This window comes from Bufo bufo, chromosome 1 (genome assembly GCF_905171765.1).
Source record: "Bufo bufo chromosome 1, aBufBuf1.1, whole genome shotgun sequence".
In the NCBI taxonomy this organism is placed as follows: Eukaryota; Metazoa; Chordata; class Amphibia; order Anura; family Bufonidae; genus Bufo; species Bufo bufo.
In genome coordinates this window covers 570,815,336-570,836,507 of record NC_053389.1, presented here as the reverse complement: position 1 = coordinate 570,836,507, position 21,172 = coordinate 570,815,336, and the positions used below count along the sequence as shown (strand labels likewise).

General features: G+C 47.5%; 1 protein-coding gene across 2 annotated transcripts in view; it reads right to left on the bottom strand.

Moving 5' to 3' along the window:
- The window catches only part of LOC120983453 (phytanoyl-CoA dioxygenase, peroxisomal-like), a 251,628-nt gene that overhangs the window by 36,728 nt on the left and 193,728 nt on the right, over positions 1-21,172 (bottom strand). Inside the window, exon 1 of one of the 2 annotated variants that reach the window (XM_040413194.1) lies at positions 8,214-8,402. The exons of the other annotated variant lie outside the window; for it this stretch is intronic. Coding sequence (XP_040269128.1) covers positions 8,214-8,282 — 69 coding nt within the window. The 5' untranslated portion in view covers positions 8,283-8,402. Of the gene's footprint in view, positions 1-8,213; positions 8,403-21,172 lie in introns of those variants that run through there. 2 annotated transcript variants of the gene reach the window in all.

Below are 21,172 nucleotides of genomic sequence, written 5' to 3'. Positions count from 1 at the left end.
CAAAAAAGCAGTCCCTTTTGATTTGTAGAAGACAGTTGTATATTTGCCTAATTAAAGTAGCATAAAGGATGCATGACAATATACACTCACCTAAAGAATTATTAGGAACACCATACCAATACGGTGTTGGACCCCCTTTTGCCTTCAGAACTGCCTTAATTCTACGTGGCATTGATTCAACAAGCATTCTTTAGAAATGTTGGCCCATATTGATAGGATAGCATCTTGCAGTTGATGGAGATTTGAGGGATGCACATCCAGGGCACGAAGCTCCCGTTCCACCACATCCCAAAGATGCTCTATTGGGTTGAGATCTGGTGACTGTGGGGGCCATTTTAGTACAGTGAACTCATTGTCATGTTCAAGAAACCAATTTTAAATGATTTGAGCTTTGTGACATGGTGCATTATTCTGCTGGAAGTAGCCATCAGAGGATGGATACATGTTCTCATTCTGTTTACACTACTGGCATCCTGTGGTGAGGCAAGGCGAGGGTATTATTGGGGACACTTCCCTATACCCCGGAGGACGTGTACCACTGACCGTCTACACCGCTTTGTATCTACAAAGAAGGGAACTCTCTGCTGAAGCAAAACCCTCTGACTTCAGTAAGCCCCTGATGAGTTTCATCATCATTGAAACGAAACATGGCATGTAGGGTAATATACTGAGGGAATATACAGGGAATAGGCCCCATTTAGGGACAGGTTCCGTATGGGGTCGCCCCTGTCGGGGCGGGTACTCCGTGTCGCTGAGGCAGGTCTATGAGTATAGCCCCTAACCATCCATATAGGGAGGGCTCTAGACCAGGGCATTATAGGAGAATATATATAATTGCCATATCATCTGAAGCAATTTGGCCAGATTACTGTATCATCTGAAGCATCTTGGCCACCTGTGCCCGTACCACACAAGAGTACCACGCCATCCACTACCGAGTGAGTCATACGCCTACAGGACGGGGTAAGATCCACCCATTATCTTACATCTTATAGACGAATCGGGATAGTGGTAATTATATGTGTATATATGTGTGTATGTAATACGTCTATGTCCCACTATAACCACCATTGTTTTTAGTGATATCAGAGTAAAAGTTATATTTTAAAAAATATACTCAGTCCACATGTGGTAAATACAAATTATTGGAGGTGTGACCTGTCTCTGCATATATATACCTGTTGCATAGAGATATATTTTGGTACATAAGAACTCATTCTGTTTACGCCAAATTCGGACTCTACCATTTGAATGTCTCAACAGAAATCGAGACTCATCAGACCAGGCAACATTTTTCCAGTCTTCAACAGTCCAATTTTGGTGAGCTCGTGCAAATTGTAGCCTCTTTTTCCTATTTGTAGTGGAGATGTATAGTACCCGGTGGGGTCTTCTGCTGTTGTAGCCCATCCGCCTCAAGGTTGTGCGTGTTGTGGCTTCACAAATGCTTTGCTGCATACCTCGGTTGTAACGAGTGGTTATTTCAGTCAACATTGCTCTTCTATCAGCTTGAATCAGTCGGCCCATTCTCCTCTGACCTCTAGCATCCACAAGACATTTTCGCCCACAGGACTGCCGCATACTGGATGTTTTTCCCTTTTCACACCATTCTTTGTAAACCCTAGAAATGGTTGTGCGTGAAAATCCCAGTAACTGAGCAGATTGTGAAATACTCAGACCGGCCCGTCTGGCACCAACAACCATGCCACGCTCAAAATTGCTTAAATCACCTTTCTTTTCCATTCTGACATTCAGTTTGGAGTTCAGGAGATTGTCTTGACCAGGACCACCCCCCTAAATGCATTGAAGCAACTGCCATGTGATTGGTTGACTAGATAATTGCATTAATGAGAAATAGAACAGGTGTTCCTAATAATTCTTTAGGTGAGTGTATATGTGCCAGTCAAAAAAACACTAAAGGGAACTTGTCCTCAGAAAACGACCTATCGTTTGAACTGCTGCAGATTTTCCGTATGCAAATCTGGACTGAAAATCCATAGCAAATCAGTTATATTTGGATTAAAGGGAGTCTGTCACCAACCTGACCGGTTTTAAACCAATCACATAGTTCAGTAGGACACAAAGACATGACACAGATGTTACCTTTGTTTCGTTTTTCAGATCATCCAAATCGCCCAAAAAGTAGTTTTTATGATATGCTAATGAGCCGTCGCAAGTGCCCAAGTTTCCCCGCCTCACTCGCGCCTAACTCCGCCCCTCAGTAAGCTCAGCCCAGCCCTGTGACATCATATTTCCCTATAGGTCGTTCGTGCATCGCAGAGGCACAGAGATATGCAGTGCGCATGCGCCGATTTTAAGCCAGTAACTGGCGCATGAGCACTGCATATCTCTGTGCTTCTTCCCACTGTGGGCAGAACACTGCGCATGCCCGGGCCTGGCAGCGATGCGCGAACGGCCTATAGGGATATATGATGTCACAGAGCTGGCCGGAGTTTACTGAGGGGCGGAGTTAGGCACGAATGAGGCAGGGGAACTTGGGCACTTTCAGCAGACTCTCCGCCCCTGGGCACTTGTGACGGCTCATTAGCATATCAAAAACTACTTTTTGGGCGATTTGGATGATGTGAAAAACAAAACAAAGGTAACATCTGTGTTATGTCTTTGTCCCACTGAACTATGTGATCGGTTTAAAACCGGTCAGGTTGGTGACAGACTCCCTTTAACCCTTAGGGAAACCCGACAAATCCCATTATAGCCAATGGGGTCCGTCGAGCTCCATTTGTTTCTTTAATTTGACAGTTCTGGCGCTTCAGTCATTTTCATTGTTTTTCTCTTATAACAGAGCAGAAGAATGGAAATGAAAGAGCTGGTGTGAACCCAGCCTTACTTCTAAAACTTACTTTAACTGAAAAAAAGAAGGCTTTGGATGAAAAATGACAGAGGATTTAACCTTAGGAAATGGACAACTGGAATGTATGGTAGTAGTATTATCATGTATTAGGCCTGATTGTGGTTGTCACTAGCACATACACTGACAGCCTAATGGCTTTTTTGTAACCAAAGGCAGACTTTCTGAATGAGCTGCAGAAAGAAGAACTGGCTTAGCTGCCCATAGCAACCAATCAGATTCCTCCTTTTATTTTGGACAGTTCCTTTGGAAAATGAAATTAAAGGTGGAATCTGATTGGTTGCTATGGGAAACTAAGCCAGTTCTACTTTACACCATTTTATAAATGACCCCCATAGGTAATAAAGATCTTTCACAAACCACTGGGGTTCTACAAGTTCTTTAATATATAACTATGGCAGCCTATAGGATGCTAAATGGATACCTGAGCCCTGTCACCCTATTCCAGACCCTCGAGATCAGCCGCTGAGGACAGATTTGTGATACTGTATATGTAAATGTTTGGACCCCATTAAAGTGTATTCCCTGTATTATTTTCCCTTATAACATAGTTATAAGGGAAAATAATAGCATTCTTAATACAGAATGCATAGTAACATAGTAATGCATAGTAAACTGTAGATTATGGTGTTAAAAAATTAAAAAAATTAACTTACCTGTTCCAATTGATCGCGCAGCCGCCATCCTCTTCTTGCTTCTTCTTTCAGGACCTGCAAAAGGACCTTTGGTGACCCCGTGGCCATATTGCGGCCAACATACGGTGGGTCCACAATACACGGGACACCGGCCGTGTGTATTCCGCATCACGGATGCGGACCCATTCACTTGAAAAGGTCCGCAAATCCGGAGATGGGGTGCAGAACGGAACCACGGAACGGAAGCACTACGGAGTGCTTTCGTGGGGTTCCGTTCCATGCTTCCGTTCTGCAAAAAGATAGAACTTGTCCTATCTTTTTGCAGAACGGACAAATTTGCGGACCCCATTCAAGTGAATGGGGTCGCGATCCGCATGCGGCTGGCCCGCGGTCGGCAATTTGCTGTCCGCAGCATGGGCACGGGTAGCACACGTTCGTGTGCAAGAGGCCTTATACCTTATGTCTATGGAGGCTCCAATCCTGGTTTTGGCTCACAATCACTGATGGAAATCACTGACGTGTGAATGAGGCCTTAAGGGTATGCTCACATGCTCAACATACTCATCAGAAAATTGGAAGAGTACAGGTATCTTGACTAGCAGCAGAAAGCCAAGGCTGAGCCTCAGATTCAATGGGGCTGATCAGTGTGGGGCCACAGCACTGTTTCCTGCAGGGGTTTTTTCCGTTTACGTTCCTTTTTTTGCGTTCCGTATACGGACCGCATGTGGAACCATTCATTTCAATGGATCTGCAAAAAAAAAAAAAAAAACGGAAGGTACTCCGTATGCCTTCCGTTTCCGTATTTCCCTTTTTTCCGTTCCAAGATAGAAGGCTACTTTCACACTAGCGTTCGGGTGTCCGCTCGTGCGCACCGTTTGAAGGGGCTCACGAGCGGCCCCGAACGCATCCGTCTGGCCCCAATGCATTCTCAGTGGAGACGGATCCACTGAGAACGCATCCGCCTGCCAGCGCTCAGCCTCCGCTCCGCTCAGTGAGCGGACACCTGAACGCTGCTTGCAGCGTTCGGGTGTCCGCCTGGCCGTGCGGAGGCGAGCGGATCCGTCCAGACTTACAATGTAAGTCAATGGGGGCGGATCCGCTTGAAGATGACACCATATGGCTCAATCTTCAAGCGGATCCGTTCCCCATTGACTTACAATGTAAAGTCTGAACGGATCCGCTCAGACAACTTTCACACTTAGAAAATTTTCTAAGTTTTAATGCAGACGCATCCGTTCTGAACGGATGCGAACGTCTGCATTATCGGAGCGGATCCGTCTGATGAAACATCAGACGGATCCGCTCCGAACGCTAGTGTGAAAGTAGCCGAACCTGGCCTATTATTGTCCGCATAACGGACAAGGATAGTACTGTTCTATCAGTGGCCAGCTGTTCCGTTCTGCAAAAAAACCTGAATGCACACGGGCGTCATCCGTATTTTTTGCAGATCCTTTTTTTGCGGACCGCAATATCCTGAAAAAGCCATACGGTCGTGTGCAAGAGGCCTAAAGGGGATGTCCAGCTTTGAAAAACTTTTGGGCAGCCCCTCTCCCTGCTGGACCTGTGGAGGGAAGCATATTTATCTGCCAACTACTGCTTTGGTCAACACTTGTCAACTTTTAGAATGGTGGGGGTCACGTGTTCCACTTCAGCCAATGACTGGCTGCAGTGGAAAAGTGTCCCCCATGCAGTATGTCACTGCTGCAGGCAGTCACTGGCTGCAGCAGCGCCAAAACAGACGTTTACATTCTGGGAGCCAAGTGGGGAGGCTAAGGCGGGAAATAGAAGGAGCCAGCGCCAGGCAGCAGGGAAGTATGCTTCCCTTTGCAGGGCTGCAAAAGAAAGGGGGTGCCAACCCCTCTTACCCCCCAAGGTGCACAGCCCTTTTAATGTAAGTAATTCCATTTTGCTGTGTGTTTTCTCTGCTAGAAGAAAATGCACCATAAGTGCAGGTATGTTGATGCAAAAGCCACGTGTTTTTTTGTGCGTTTTTTGCTGCACCAAATAAGCAGCACAGCTACAAATGTGACGACATGTCAAGCGTGTGGCATGAGTGGCTGAATTCAACAGATAATTTGCCACTTTGTGCAAGCCTCATGGAGTGAAGAGTTGTTGTTTTTACACAGATTTCTTATTCTGCCAGTTTAGTCTGTTATATTGCTGGTAGTTGTCGGGCCGGGCTAGGTGTCTGGCCCCGTCAATAAACAGGCAGGTGGGTGTTTTTTCACCTGTGAGAACTCCCTTGTCAAGCCCTCTTTCCAGGAAAAAGGTGAGGCCAGCAGTGTAATGGCACTGTACAAGTGTCCTTAAAAAAAGTCTCAAACAGGCAGTTTGTGTCTTTTTCATGCCACAAAAAAGGCATATCAGCATGGTAAACGTGGCCTTATATTTCTGCTGCTCCATGAACAGAAGCTGTTTAATATCAAGGCTTTCTGCTGCTGACAGATCTTATCGTTGGGTATATTTGTGTTAATTTGGGATGTAACATCCGAAGTCGATTTGCATAAAACTTTGTTCTAATACTGTACAGAGCAGGAGCTCCATACAGTATTAGAATGTATTGGCTGCGATGAGCCGAAGTTATTGCTTCCCCAAGTCTCGCGAGACTTTACATAACTTCATAAATTAATTTGTACTGTAAAAAACAAAAACAAAAACATTTCCCGAACTCGGGTTCGGTTCCAAGGTAAGCAATAACTTCGGCTCATCGGAGCCAATACATTCTAATACTGTACGGAGCTCCTGCTCTGTACAGTATTAGAACAAAGTTTTTTAAGAATCGGCTTTGGATGTTTCATCCAATGTCGATTCGCTCATCCCTAGTGTTAATGATCCTGATCCCTACACTCCAGGTTAAAGCTCATGAACAGGAACATATTTTCTTCTGTTCCGTATGTGGAACCATTAATTTCAATGGGTCCGCAAAAAGAAAAAAAAGACAGAAGTCATGTAACGGTTGTAACACGGCAAGGCACAGATTAAACTAATTAGGACAGTGCTGTCTGTATGGTTAATGGCTATGCGGTGTTGTCGGGCAATTGACAATACAGACCCAATAAACTTGTAGTGCTAATTAGTTTAATAAGAGTACTCCGCGCAGTACTCAACCGCAGCGCAGCCGCGTTACAGCCATACAGTGTGGTCATACCCTAACCACTTCTACAGGTAGTACTGCATCCTGTAGGTTTGCATATTACTGCTGTACAAAAGAGTAGAACACCATAGGCCTCTATAGGCTCTGACAGGGAGCTTACAGTGCGGCCATGTCACATATAGATAGGTTCTCCCCTCAATACATTTCATTACTACATCCCTGCCTATAGTGATGCAGACTGCGCAGTGTCCAGACCTGTGTACCACTCACCCTATACCAGTCTCTTCCTGCAGACTGCACAGTGCCCGGACCTGTGTACCACTCACCCTATACCAGTCTCTTCCTGCAGACTGCACAGCGTCCAGACCTGTGTGCCAGTCACCCTATACCAGTCTCTTCCTGCAGACTGCACAGTGCCCAGACCTGTGTACCAGTCACTCTATACCAGTCTCTTCCTGCAGACTGCACAGCGTCCAGACCTGTGTGGCAGTCACTCTATACCAGTCTCTTCCTGCAGACTGCACAGTGCCCGGACCTGTGTACCACTCACCCTATACCAGTCTCTTCCTGCAGACTGCACAGCGTCCAGACCTGTGTGCCAGTCACCCTATACCAGTCTCTTCCTGCAGACTGCACAGTGCCCAGACCTGTGTACCAGTCACCCTATACCAGTCTCTTCCTGCAGACTGCACAGCGTCCAGACCTGTGTACCAGTCACCCTATACCAGTCTCTTCCTGCAGACTGCGCAGTGCCCAGACCTGTGTACCAGTCACCCTATACCAGTCTCTTCCTGCAGACTGCACAGTGCCCAGACCTGTGTACCACTCACCCTATACCAGTCTCTTCCTGCAGACTGCACAGCGTCCAGACCTGTGTACCAGTCACCCTATACCAGTCTCTTCCTGCAGACTGCACAGTGCCCAGACCTGTGTGCCAGACACCCTATACCAGTCTCTTCCTGCAGACTGCACAGTGCCCAGACCTGTGTGCCAGTCACCCTATACCAGTCTCTTCCTGCAGACTGCACAGTGCCCAGACCTGTGTGCCAGTCACTCTATACCAGTCTCTTCCTGCAGACTGCACAGTGTCCAGACCTGTGTGCCAGACACCCTATACCAGTCTCTTCCTGCAGACTGCACAGTGCCCGGACCTGTGTACCAGTCACCCTATACCAGTCTCTTCCTGCAGACTGCACAGTGCCCGGACCTGTGTACCAGTCACCCTATACCAGTCTCTTCCTGCAGACTGCACAGTGTCCAGACCTGTGTGCCAGACACCCTATACCAGTCTCTTCCTGCAGACTGCACAGTGCCCGGACCTGTGTACCAGTCACCCTATACCAGTCTCTTCCTGCAGACTGCACAGTGCCCGGACCTGTGTACCAGTCACCCTATACCAGTCTCTTCCTGCAGACTGCACAGTGCCCGGACCTGTGTACCAGTCACCCTATACCAGTCTCTTCCTGCACACTGCACAGTATCTGAGGTAGGAAAACATCTCAGAACACCGGGACCTGTGTGCCAGTCACGACCCTATACCAACCAGTCTCTTCCTGCAGACTGCAGAGCAGACTTCCTGTTGTCAGCTCGGCTATGTGCCGGGCCAATGGAAGGATACGAGGTGTCGCTGGAGGACGGACAGGCGGCTGTCTCCTCCTGGAGTGATACCGGAGCCCCGGGCCTGCATGCTTCTAGCGGTGTCTGCGGCTAAGTCAACCACGGCTCTTGTGGAGGTGACTTAATGGCGCAGACCTCACAGACCCTGCTGATAAACCTCCCTCCCCGGACCGGCCTCCTCCCTCACAGAGTCTGCGCCGCCCCGGCCAAAGTGCAGCGTGCGCAACACAGCCACTGGGCGTCTGCTGACGGGAGCCTCTCTACAGCCTGGGTTACACGGGGTACCTGAGACTACGCTCATAGTATACGGTGATATCATTGTGCATCTAGCTGTATACAGTACAGCTGGGGTTGCCAACTTTCCTAACGAAAAATACTGACTAAGTTTAACCCCTTAAGGACACAGCCTTTTTTCACCTTAGGACCAGGCCATTTTTTGCAAATCTGACCAGTGTCACTTTAAGTGGTGATAACTTTAAAACGCTTTGACTTATCCAGGCCGTTCTGAGATTGTTTTTTTGTCACATATTGTACTTCATGACACTGGTAAAATGAAGTCAAAAAAAATATTTTTTTGCACAAAAAAATACCTAATTTAACAAAAATTTTGAAAAATTAGCAAATTTCAAAGTTTCAGTTTCTCTACTTCTGTAATACATAGTAATACCCCCAAAAATTGTGATGACTTTACATTCCCCATATGTCTACTTCATGTTTGAATTATTTTGGGAATGATATTTTATTTTTTGGGGATGTTACAAGGCTTAGAAGTTTAGAAGCAAATCTTGAAATTTTTCAGAAATTTACAAAAACTCAATTTTTAGGGACCAGTTCAGGTCTGAAGTCACTTTGTGAGGCTTACATAATAGAAACCACCCAAAAAGAGTTATTGGCAAATGGGGAGGAAATTTGAGAATTTTATTTTTTGGTCTAATTTTTCATTTTAACACATTTTTTCCACTAACAAAGCAAGGGTTAACAGCCAAACAAGACTGTATCTTTATTGCCCTGACTCTGCCGTTTACAGAAACACCCCATATGTGGCCGTAAACTACTGTACGACCACACAGCAGGGCGCAGAAGGAAAGGTGCGCCGTTTGGTTTTTGGAAGCCAGATTTTGCTGGACTGGTTTTTTGACACCATGTCCCATTTGAAGCCCCCCTGATGCAACCCTAGAGTAGAAACAACATAAAAGTGACCCCATCTATGAAACTACACCCCTCAAGGTATTCAAAACTGATTTTACAAACTTTGTCAACCCTTTAGGTGTTGCACAAGATTTAATGGAAAATAGAGATACAATTTAAAAATTTCACTTTTTTGGCAGATTTTCCATTTTAATATTTTTTTTCCAGTTACAAAGCAAGGGTTAACAGCCAAACAAAACTCATTATTTATGACCCTGATTCTGTAGTTTACAGAAACACCCCATATGTGGTCGTAAACCGCTGTACGGGCACACGGCAGGGCGCAGAAGGAAAGGAAAGCCATACGGTTTTTGGAAGGCATATTTTGCTGGGCTGTTTTTTTTTTACACCATGTCCCATTTGAAGCCCCCCTGATGCACCCCTAGAGTAGAAACTCCAAAAAAGTCACCCCATTTTAGAAACTATGGGATAGGGTGGCAGTTCTGTTGGTACTATTTTAGAGTACATATGATTTTTGGTTGCTCTATATTACACTTTTTGTGCGGCAAGGTAACAAGAAATAGCTTTTTTGGCACCGTTTTTATTTTTTGTTATTTACAACATTCATCTGACAGGTTAGATCATGTGGTAATTTTATAGAGCAGGTTGTCACGGACGTGGCGATACCTAATATGTATACAATTTTTTTTATTTATGTAAGTTTTACACAATGATTTCATTTTTAAAACAAAAAAAATGTTTTAGTGTCTCCATAGTCTAAGAGCCATAGTTTTTTCAGTTTTTGGGCGATTATCTTAAGTAGGGTCTCATTTTTTGCGGGATGAGATGATGGTTTGATTGGCACTTTTTTGGGGTGCATATGACTTTTTGATTGCTTGCTATTACACTTTTTGTGACGTAAGATGACAAAAATGGCTTTTTTTACACCTTTTTTTTTTTTTTTTACGGTGGTCACCTGAGGGGTTAGGTCATGTGATATTTTTATAGAGCCGGTCGATACGGACGCTGCGATACCTAATATGTATACTTTTTTTTTATTTATGTAAGTTTTACACAATGATTTCATTTTTGAAACAAAAAAAATCATGTTTTAGTGTTTCCATAGTCTAAGAGCCATAGTTTTTTCAGTTTTTGGGCAATTATCTTGGGTAGGGTATAATTTTCGCAGGATGAGATGACGGTTTGATTGTTACAATTTTGGCGTACATGCAACTTTTTTAATCACTTTTATGACCTTTTTTGGGAAGTAAGGCTACTTTCACACTAGCGTTCGGGTGTCCGCTCGTGCGCACCGTTTGAAGGGGCTCACGAGCGGCCCCGAACGCATCCGTCTGGCCCCAATGCATTCTCAGTGGAGGCGGATCCACTGAGAATGCATCCGCCTGGCAGCGTTCAGCCTCCGCTCCGCTCAGTGAGCGGACACCTGAACGCTGCTTGCAGCGTTCGGGTGTCCGCCTGGCCGTGCGGAGGCGAGCGGATCCGTCCAGACTTACAATGTAAGTCAATGGGGGCAGATCCGCTTGAAGATGACACCATATGGCTCAATCTTCAAGCGGATCCGTTCCCCATTGACTTACAATGTAAAGTCTGAATGGATCCGCTCAGACAACTTTCACACTTAGAAAATTTTCTAAGTTTTAATGCAGACGCATCCGTTCTGAACGGATGCGAACGTCTGCATTATCGGAGCGGATCCGTCTGATGACACATCAGACGGATCCGCTCCGAACGCTAGTGTGAAAGTAGCCTTAGGTGGGCAAAATTTCAATTTCATCATAGTTTTTTGTTTTTTTTTATGGCGTTCGCCGTTCGGGTAAAGAAACATGACCGTTTTATAGATCAGGTCGTTACGGACGCGGCGATACCGAATATGTGTAGTGTATTTTATTTTTTTAATTTTTATTCAGTGATAAATGTTTTTTTTTTTTTATCTTAACTTTTTTCACTTTTTTTTACATTTTTTTGACCCAGACCCACTTGGTTCTTGAAGATCCAGTGGGTCTGATGTCTGTATAATACAGTACAGTACACTATATAGTGTTTTGCACAGTATTTTACACTTTGCCTTTAGCACAGATCTGTTCAGCACCATGTTGCCATGGGAACCTTCCCCGTCTGCTCAGTAGTGGCCAGAACTGCGCAGACGGGGAAGGGTAAGGACGGGGCTGTCTGGGGGCTCTCTCCCTCTCCATCGAGGGGCTGCAAAGGCACAGCAGCCCCCCGATGGCAGAGGGAGGGAGCTCCCTGAGCTGTTAACCTTTTCCATACAGCGGTCCGTACGGACCGCGGTATGGAAAGGGTTAAACGGCTGACATCGCATCGCAGATGTCAGCCGTTTATACCAGGGTGTCAGCAATGTGCTGGCACCCTGGTATACCCACTAGACGCCAACGATTATTCAAGGGGAGGCGGGCGGGGGATCGCGATCCCGCCTCCCGCACCGCCCGCAACCCTCCCCCTGCACCTTCCACCGGGCTAAAATCACTCAGGGGTGCGGGGGGGGGGGGGGGGGGGGAGATACAGACATATTTTAGGAATACTGGGATCAGAAACTGCAGAGATCGCAGCAAAGCGCAGGTCTGAATTTACCTGCAGTTTGCCGCGATCGCCAACATGGGGGGTTCACGGGACCCCCCCGCGCATTTAGCCTAGGTGCCTGCTCAATGATTTGAGCAGGCACCGGGTTCCGATCACTGCCGTGCGGCTGGCTACAAGGCTGTGTCCTTAAGTACCAGGGCACAAGGGCGTACCTGTATGCCCTATGTCCTTAAGGGGTTAAAGGGCTTCTGTCACCCCACTAAACTGTTTTTTTTTTTTTTTGTGTACTTACAATCCCTATCATGCGATATTGCTATACCTTATTTTATTAATAATTTTCGTTCAGTAGATTTTGCAAAAAACGTACTTTTATGATATGCTAATTACCTTTCTACCAGCAAGTAGGGCGTCTACTTGCTGGTAGCAGCTGCAGAAAACCGCCCCCTCCTCTTGTTGATTGACAGGGCCAGCCGCGATCTCCTCCTCCGGCCAGCCCTGTCAGCATTTCAAAAATCGCGCGCCTGTGTTGATTCGGCGCAGGCGCTCTGAGATAAGCAGGCTCGCCTCCTCAGCACTCCCTCAGTGCGCCTGCGCCGATGACGTCTTCCCTTTCGATGACGTCATCGGCGCAGGCGCACTGAGGGAGTGCTGAGGAGCCGAGCCTCCTCATCTCAGAGCGCCTGCGCCGATTCAACACAGGCGCGCGATTTTTGAAACGCCGACAGGGCTGGCCGGAGGAGGAGATCCCGGCTGGCCCTGTCAATCAACAAGACGAGGGGGCGGATTTCTGCAGCAGCTACCAGAAAGTAGCCGCCCTACTTGCTGGTAGAGACCGAATTTGCATATGATAAAACTTCGTTTTTTGAATAAACTGCTGGATCAAAGTAAGGAACACCATTATATTTTCATATATCGCTATATAACTAATTTAACTAGCCCAAAAAAAAAAATCACTTTAGTGGGGTGACAGAAGCCCTTTAAGGCTACTTTCACACTAGCGTTCGGAGCGGATCCGTCTGATGTTTCATCAGACGGATCCGCTCCTATAATGCAGACGTTTGCATCCATTCAGAACGGATCCGTCTGCATTATAACTTAGAAAAATTTGTGAAAGTAGCCTGAGCGGATCCGTCCAGACTTTACATTGAAAGTCAATGGGGGACGGATCCGTTTGAAGATTGAGCCATATAGTGTCATCTTCAAACGGATCCGTCCGCATTGACTTACATTGTAAGTCTGGACGGATCCGCTCGCCTCCGCACGGCCAGGCGGACACCCGAACGCTGCAAGCAGCGTGTCCGCTCACTGAGCGGAGGCTGAGCGCTGGCAGGCGGATGCATTCTCAGTGGATCCGCCTCCACTGAGAATGCATTAGGGCTGGACGGCTGCGTTCAGGGCCGCTTGTGAGCCCCTTCAAACGGAGCTCACGAGCGGACACCTGAACGCAGGTGTGAAAGTAGCCTAAGCCACACAGTTGGGGGCGTGGCTTAACAAGGGGTGTTAACCCGTCAATATGTTATAAGGTGCTCCCAGTATTAATAATGCCTCCATTAGTGCACCTCAGTAACATTAATGCCCCAATTAGTTCTCCCCAACATTCATAATGCATCCATTAGCATCCCCCAGAATTAATACTGCCTGTTAGTGCCCACTGCCCCCAGTAATAGTAATGCCCCTATTAGTGCTCCCCAGTAATATTAATGCCCTAATTACTGTCTCCCAGTAATAGTAATGCCTCCATTAGTGCCCCCCAGTAATACTAATGTCTCCATTAGTGCCCCCCAGAATTGATAATGCCCCTGTTAGTGCCCCCAGTAATAGTAATGTCTCCATTAGTGCCCCCTAGAATTAATCATCATGCCCCCAGTAATATTAATGCCCACATTAGTGCCCCTCAGTAATACTAATGCCTCCATTAGTGTCCCCAGACTTAATAATGATCCCTTTAGTGCCCCCAGTAATAGTAATGCCTCCATTAGTGTCCCCCAGAATTAATAATGCCTCGATTAGTGCCCCTCAGTAATATTAATGCCCCAATTAGTGCCCCTCAGTAATATTAATGCCCCAATTAGTGCCCCCAGAATTAATAATGCTCCCATTATCACCTCCCAGAACTAATAATGCCCCCATTAGCACCCTCAAAATTAGTAGCGCCCCTATTAGTGCAACCATTATTAGTAATGTCCCTATTAGTGCCCCCAGAATTAATAATTCCCCCATTAGTGCCCCCCAATAATATTAATGCCCCAATAATATGCCCCCCAGAATTAATAATGCCCTTATTAGATCCCCCAGTAATATTAATGTACCCATTAGTGCCCCAGTAATAGTAATGCCCCCATTAGTGCCCTCTAGTAATAGTAATGCCCCCATCAGTGCTCCCCAGTAATAGTAATATTCCCATTAGTTCCCCCCAAAATTAATAATGCCCCTATTAGTGCCCCTCAGAATGCACTTTACAGACATTGGCATTAAGCTGTCCCCAATGGTGCTCACAATCTAAGTTCCCTATCAGTATGTCTTTGGAGTGTGGGAGGAAACATGTTGGAGGAAAGATGTTGTCCTTGGTCGGATTCGAACCCAACACTGCAAGTCACCAGTGCTAACCACTGAGCCACCGTGCTGCCTCCATTAGTGCCCCCCAGTAATAGTAATGCCCCCATTAGTGATCCCCAGTAATAGTCGTGCCCCCCAGAATTAATAATGCCCCCATCAGTGCCCCACAGTAATAGTAATGCCCCCATTAGTGCCTCCCAGAATTAATAATGCCCCCATTAGTGCCCCCAGTAATAGTAATACCTCCATTAGTGATCCCCAGTAATAGTCGTGCCCCCAGAATAAATAATGCCCCCATTAGTGCCCCCAGAATTAATAATGCCCCCCATTAGTGCTCCCCTGTAATAGTAATGCCCCCATTAGTGCTCCCCAGTAATAGTAATGCCCCTATTAGTGCCCCCCCAGAAATAATAATGCCCCCATTAGCACCCCCAGTAATAGTAATGCCCCATTAGTGCCTCTCAGAATTAATAATGCCCCCAGTAATAGTAATACCACCATCAGTGGCCTCCAGTAATGCCCCCATTAGTGCCCCCCAGAATTAATAATGCCCGCATTAGTGCCCCACAGTAATAGTAATGCCCCCGTTGGTGCCCCCCATTAATAGCAATGCCCTCATTGGTGCCTCCCAGAATTAATAATGCCCCATTAGTGCCCCCAATAATAGTAATACCTCCATTAGTGCCCCCTAGTAAGTCCTGCCCCCATTAGTGCCCCCCAGAATTAATAATGCCCCCATTAGTGCCCCCAGAATTAATAATGCCCCCCATTAGTGCTCCTCAGTAATAGTAATGCCCCCATTAGTGCCCTTCAGAATTAATAATACCCCCATTAGCACCCCCAGTAATAGTAATACCCTCATTAGTGCCCTCCAGTAATATTCATGCCCCCATTAGTGCCCCCCAAAATTAATAGTGCCCCCAGTAATAGTAATAACCCCGTTAGTGCCCTCCTGTAATAGTTATGCCCCCATTAGTGCCCCCAGTAATAGTAATACCTCCATTAGTGCCTCCTAGAATTAATAATGCCCCCATTAGTGCCCCCAGTAATAGTAATACCCCCATTAGTGCCCTCCAGTAATAGTCGTGCCCCCCAGAATTAATAATGCCCCCATTAGTGCCCCCAGTAATAGTAGTAACTCCATTAGTGCCCTCCTGTAATAGTCATGCTCCCATTAGTGCCCCCCAGAATTAATAATGCCCCCATTAGTGCCCCACAGTAATAGTAATGCCCCCATTAGCGCCCCCTAGAATTAATAATACCCCCATTAGCGCCCCCCTAGTAATAGTAATGTCCCCATTAGTGCCTCTCAGAATTACTAATGCCCCCATTTGTGTCCCCCAAAATTATTATTGCCCCCTTCTCTGCTTGTGCAAAACACTCATTGCTGACTGGAAGCTCAGGACAGGACCTGCGAGGTGTCATCATGCTGGAGCGCAGGTCCTCCCCTGAGTTCCCAGCTGCGCGATCAAATAGACGAGGGGAGTTTTTTTTTTTTTTCGTTTTTTTTTTTAACACAAGGGGTGGGGGGTGTTAAAGGCTGTACTAAGGAGCATTCCACAATGGAAGCACTCAATAGTAACAGTCCATATAGGGAAATTCCAGCAATTATTATTGCCGATAGAAAAAAAAATACCGGCACTGATAGGGGCACTAAATTACCAGCTTGGCCGGTGTGTTACCAGCCGGGTGGCAACCCTACTCACAGCCCCATCCTAAACCATTTCCACCCCTAGAGCTGAAGGGTTTAATTACGAGCTCATGCAAAGGACTGTGTTTTTTTTGTCTGCATCCGATTCACATTATGTGCAGATCAGATGGGGACCCCTTCACTTCAATGGGGTCACAAAAGCAGACATCACCTTGTGGCACTACTGGCTTTTTACACTGTGGTATTTGGTTCTGCTGGGGCCGTATTTTGTGCTGCACTACGATACGGTTGGCCCCACATACTTCTGTTGGTACTGTCTACTTGTGTTGGCCCTGCTTGGGGACACTTATTATAATTTTTTTTTTCCAGGCCACTTTAAGTTACCAGTCTGCATGTGGCGCTCATATTTGATACTGAATAAATTAAATATTTTTAATATTTTGTTTATATTATTTTACCATTTGCATTTCATTAACATATCTATTGATCCTGGGATTTCTGGGAATTCCTCTAATTTTTCCTTCTTGGTGTTGCAATTTCAATGTTGAGTGCTCCTCCTTTATACAAAGTGATGAGTACTACTATAGGGCAGTATGTGTAATAATAGTGCTCCATCGACCACTATAGGGCTCACTATATGATAATTCATAAGGGTGACTTTTTGTAGCACTACTAGTTGATTTTAAGTATTGAGCCACTGCTGCAGTCCAAAGGAATGCATTGGGCTGTATGTAATCTTGTGGACGGAAGCTGTCAACCAGTAGTTAAAATCAATCAGCACCAAGAAAGCTAGCATGGCAATGGTAGGCATCAGAGAAGTAGTTACTGTCCCAAAACATAAAAGGGGTTTGCCAGCTATTAGCAACAAAACTACACATGGGAAACATGACCCTCCATCCATTTCAAGACATGAAGTCTATGAAGACTGTATAATCTGACAAGGCAGCGGCACTTAGGCCTCATGCACACCACCATAGTCTTGGTCCACGTCCAATCTGCATTTTTTGATCCCATGCGGACCCAATTAATTTCTGTAGGTCTGTATCCATGTGGCCATTCTGCAGATTATAGAACATGTACTATTCTTGACCCCTATCCGTATTTTGCGGAGCGCAAAACCGTGTGCATGAGGCTTTAAAGTAAGAGATCAGAACAGGACTTTTTGTGAATATATATATATATATTAATAACTTTCTCACATTTAAAAGTAAAGGTCTGGAGCTGAACTTACAAAATCAAGGCTGGACACGGGTACTGCACGGTAAAGTTTTCAGTTTTAAGTGTGTGCTCCACTATGACTGCCCTCAGCATGATTTCTATTGCTATGAAATGTAGGCAATGCCATTATTAAAGGAGTTTTCCTGGTCATTCATGGCTTCAAATGCTCAGCTCGATTTATTCCAATCTGGCAGCTCATGGTGTGTGTTCTTTCTGCCGCAGGTCTCTCCCTATCACAGCTCAGGAGGTATGCCTTTTCTGCAGCAGCTCTCTCCTGATCACATGCTCAGGGTGTGTGTCCCTTCTGCTGCAGGTCTCTCCCTATCACAGCTCAGGAGGTATGCCTTTTCTGCAGCAGCTCTCTCCTGATCACATGCTCAGCGTGTGTGTCCCTTCTGCTGCAGGTCTCTCCCTTTCACAGCTCAGGAGGTATGCCTTTTCTGCAGCAGCTCTCTCCTGATCACATGCTCAGGGTGTGTGTCCCTTCTGCTGCAGGTCTCTCCCTATCACAGCTCAGGAGGTATGCCTTTTCTGCAGCAGCTCTCTCCTAATCACATGCTCAGGGTGTGTGTCCCTTCTCCCTATCACAGCTCAGGAGGTATGCCTTTTCTGCAGCAGCTCTCTCCTGATCACATGCTCAGGGTGTGTGTCCCTTCTGCCGCAGGTCTCTCCCTATCACAGCTCAGGAGGTATGCCTTTTCTGCAGCAGCTCTCTCCTGAACACATGCTCAGGGTGTGTCCCTTCTGCTGCAGGTCTCTCCCTATCACAGCTCAGGAGGTATGCCTTTTCTGCAGCAGCTCTCTCCTGATCACATGCTCAGGGTGTGTGTCCCTTCTGCTGCAGGTCTCTCCCTATCACAGCTCAGGAGGTATGCCTTTTCTGCAGCAGCTCTCTCCTGATCACATGCTCAGGGTGTGTGTCCCTTCTGCCGCAGGTCTCTCCCTATCACAGCTCAGGAGGTATGCCTTTTCTGCAGCAGCTCTCTCCTGATCACATGCTCAGGGTGTGTCCCTTCTGCTGCAGGTCTCTCCCTATCACAGCTCAGGAGGTATGCCTTTTCTGCAGCAGCTCTCTCCTGATCACATGCTCAGGGTGTGTGTCCCTTCTGCTGCAGATCTCTCCCTATCACAGCTCAGGAGATATGCCTTTTCTGCAGCAGCTCTCTCCTAATCACATGCTCAGGGTGTGTGTCCCTTCTGCTGCAGGTCTCTCCCTATCACAGCTCAGGAGGTATGCCTTTTCTGCAGCAGCTCTCTCCTGATCACATGCTCAGGGTGTGTCCCTTCTGCTGCAGGTCTCTCCCTATCACAGCTCAGGAGGTATGCCTTTTCTGCAGCAGCTCTCTCCTGATCACATGCTCAGGATGTGTGTCCCTTCTGCTGCAGGTCTCTCCCTATCACAGCTCAGGAGGTATGCCTTTTCTGCAGCAGCTCTCTCCTGATCACATGCTCAGGGTGTGTGTCCCTTCTGCCACAGGTCTCTCCCTATCACAGCTCAGGAGGTATGCCTTTTCTGCAGCAGCTCTCTCCTGATCACATGCTCAGGGTGTGTGTCCCTTCTGCTGCAGGTCTCTCCCTATCACAGCTCAGGAGGTATGCCTTTTCTGCAGCAGCTCTCTCCTAATCACATGCTCAGGGTGTGTGTCCCTTCTCCCTATCACAGCTCAGGAGGTATGCCTTTTCTGCAGCAGCTCTCTCCTGATCACATGCTCAGGGTGTGTGTCCCTTCTGCCGCAGGTCTCTCCCTATCACAGCTCAGGAGGTATGCCTTTTCTGCAGCAGCTCTCTCCTGAACACATGCTCAGGGTGTGTCCCTTCTGCTGCAGGTCTCTCCCTATCACAGCTCAGGAGGTATGCCTTTTCTGCAGCAGCTCTCTCCTGATCACATGCTCAGGGTGTGTGTCCCTTCTGCTGCAGGTCTCTCCCTATCACAGCTCAGGAGGTATGCCTTTTCTGCAGCAGCTCTCTCCTGATCACATGCTCAGGGTGTGTGTCCCTTCTGCCGCAGGTCTCTCCCTATCACAGCTCAGGAGGTATGCCTTTTCTGCAGCAGCTCTCTCCTGATCACATGCTCAGGGTGTGTCCCTTCTGCTGCAGGTCTCTCCCTATCACAGCTCAGGAGGTATGCCTTTTCTGCAGCAGCTCTCTCCTGATCACATGCTCAGGGTGTGTGTCCCTTCTGCTGCAGATCTCTCCCTATCACAGCTCAGGAGATATGCCTTTTCTGCAGCAGCTCTCTCCTAATCACATGCTCAGGGTGTGTGTCCCTTCTGCTGCAGGTCTCTCCCTATCACAGCTCAGGAGGTATGCCTTTTCTGCAGCAGCTCTCTCCTGATCACATGCTCAGGGTGTGTCCCTTCTGCTGCAGGTCTCTCCCTATCACAGCTCAGGAGGTATGCCTTTTCTGCAGCAGCTCTCTCCTGATCACATGCTCAGGATGTGTGTCCCTTCTGCTGCAGGTCTCTCCCTATCACAGCTCAGGAGGTATGCCTTTTCTGCAGCAGCTCTCTCCTGATCACATGCTCAGGGTGTGTGTCCCTTCTGCCACAGGTCTCTCCCTATCACAGCTCAGGAGGTATGCCTTTTCTGCAGCAGCTCTCTCCTGATCACATGCTCAGGGTGTGTGTCCCTTCTGCTGCAGATCTCTCCCTATCACAGCTCAGGAGGTATGCCTTTTCTGCAGCAGCTCTCTCCTAATCACATGCTCAGGGTGTGTGTCCCTTCTGCTGCAGGTCTCTCCCTATCACAGCTCAGGAGGTATGCCTTTTCTGCAGCAGCTCTCTCCTGATCACATGCTCAGGGTGTGTCCCTTCTGCTGCAGGTCTCTCCCTATCACAGCTCAGGAGGTATGCCTTTTCTGCAGCAGCTCTCTCCTGATCACATGCTCAGGGTGTGTCCCTTCTGCTGCAGGTCTCTCCCTATCACAGCTCAGGAGGTATGCCTTTTCTGCAGCAGCTCTCTCCTGATCACATGCTCAGGGTGTGTGTCCCTTCTGCTGCAGATCTCTCCCTATCACAGCTCAGGAGATATGCCTTTTCTGCAGCAGCTCTCTCCTAATCACATGCTCAGGGTGTGTGTCCCTTCTGCTGCAGGTCTCTCCCTATCACAGCTCAGGAGGTATGCCTTTTCTGCAGCAGCTCTCTCCTGATCACATGCTCAGGGTGTGTCCCTTCTGCTGCAGGTCTCTCCCTATCACAGCTCAGGAGGTATGCCTTTTCTGCAGCAGCTCTCTCCTGATCACATGCTCAGGATGTGTGTCCCTTCTGCTGCAGGTCTCTCCCTATCACAGCTCAGGAGGTATGCCTTTTCTGCAGCAGCTCTCTCCTGATCACATGCTCAGGGTGTGTGTCCCTTCTGCCACAGGTCTCTCCCTATCACAGCTCAGGAGGTATGCCTTTTCTGCAGCAGCTCTCTCCTGATCACATGCTCAGGGTGTGTGTCCCTTCTGCTGCAGATCTCTCCCTATCACAGCTCAGGAGGTATGCCTTTTCTGCAGCAGCTCTCTCCTAATCACATGCTCAGGGTGTGTGTCCCTTCTGCTGCAGGTCTCTCCCTATCACAGCTCAGGAGGTATGCCTTTTCTGCAGCAGCTCTCTCCTGATCACATGCTCAGGGTGTGTGTCCCTTCTGCTGCAGGTCTCTCCCTATCACAGCTCAGGAGGTATGCCTTTTCTGCAGCGGCTCTCTCCTGATCACATGCTCAGGGTGTGTGTCCCTTCTGCCGCAGGTCTCTCCCTATCACAGCTCAGGAGGTATGCCTTTTCTGCAGCGGCTCTCTCCTGATCACATGCTCAGGGTGTGTGTCCCTTCTGCTGCAGGTCTCTCCCTATCACAGCTCAGGAGGTATG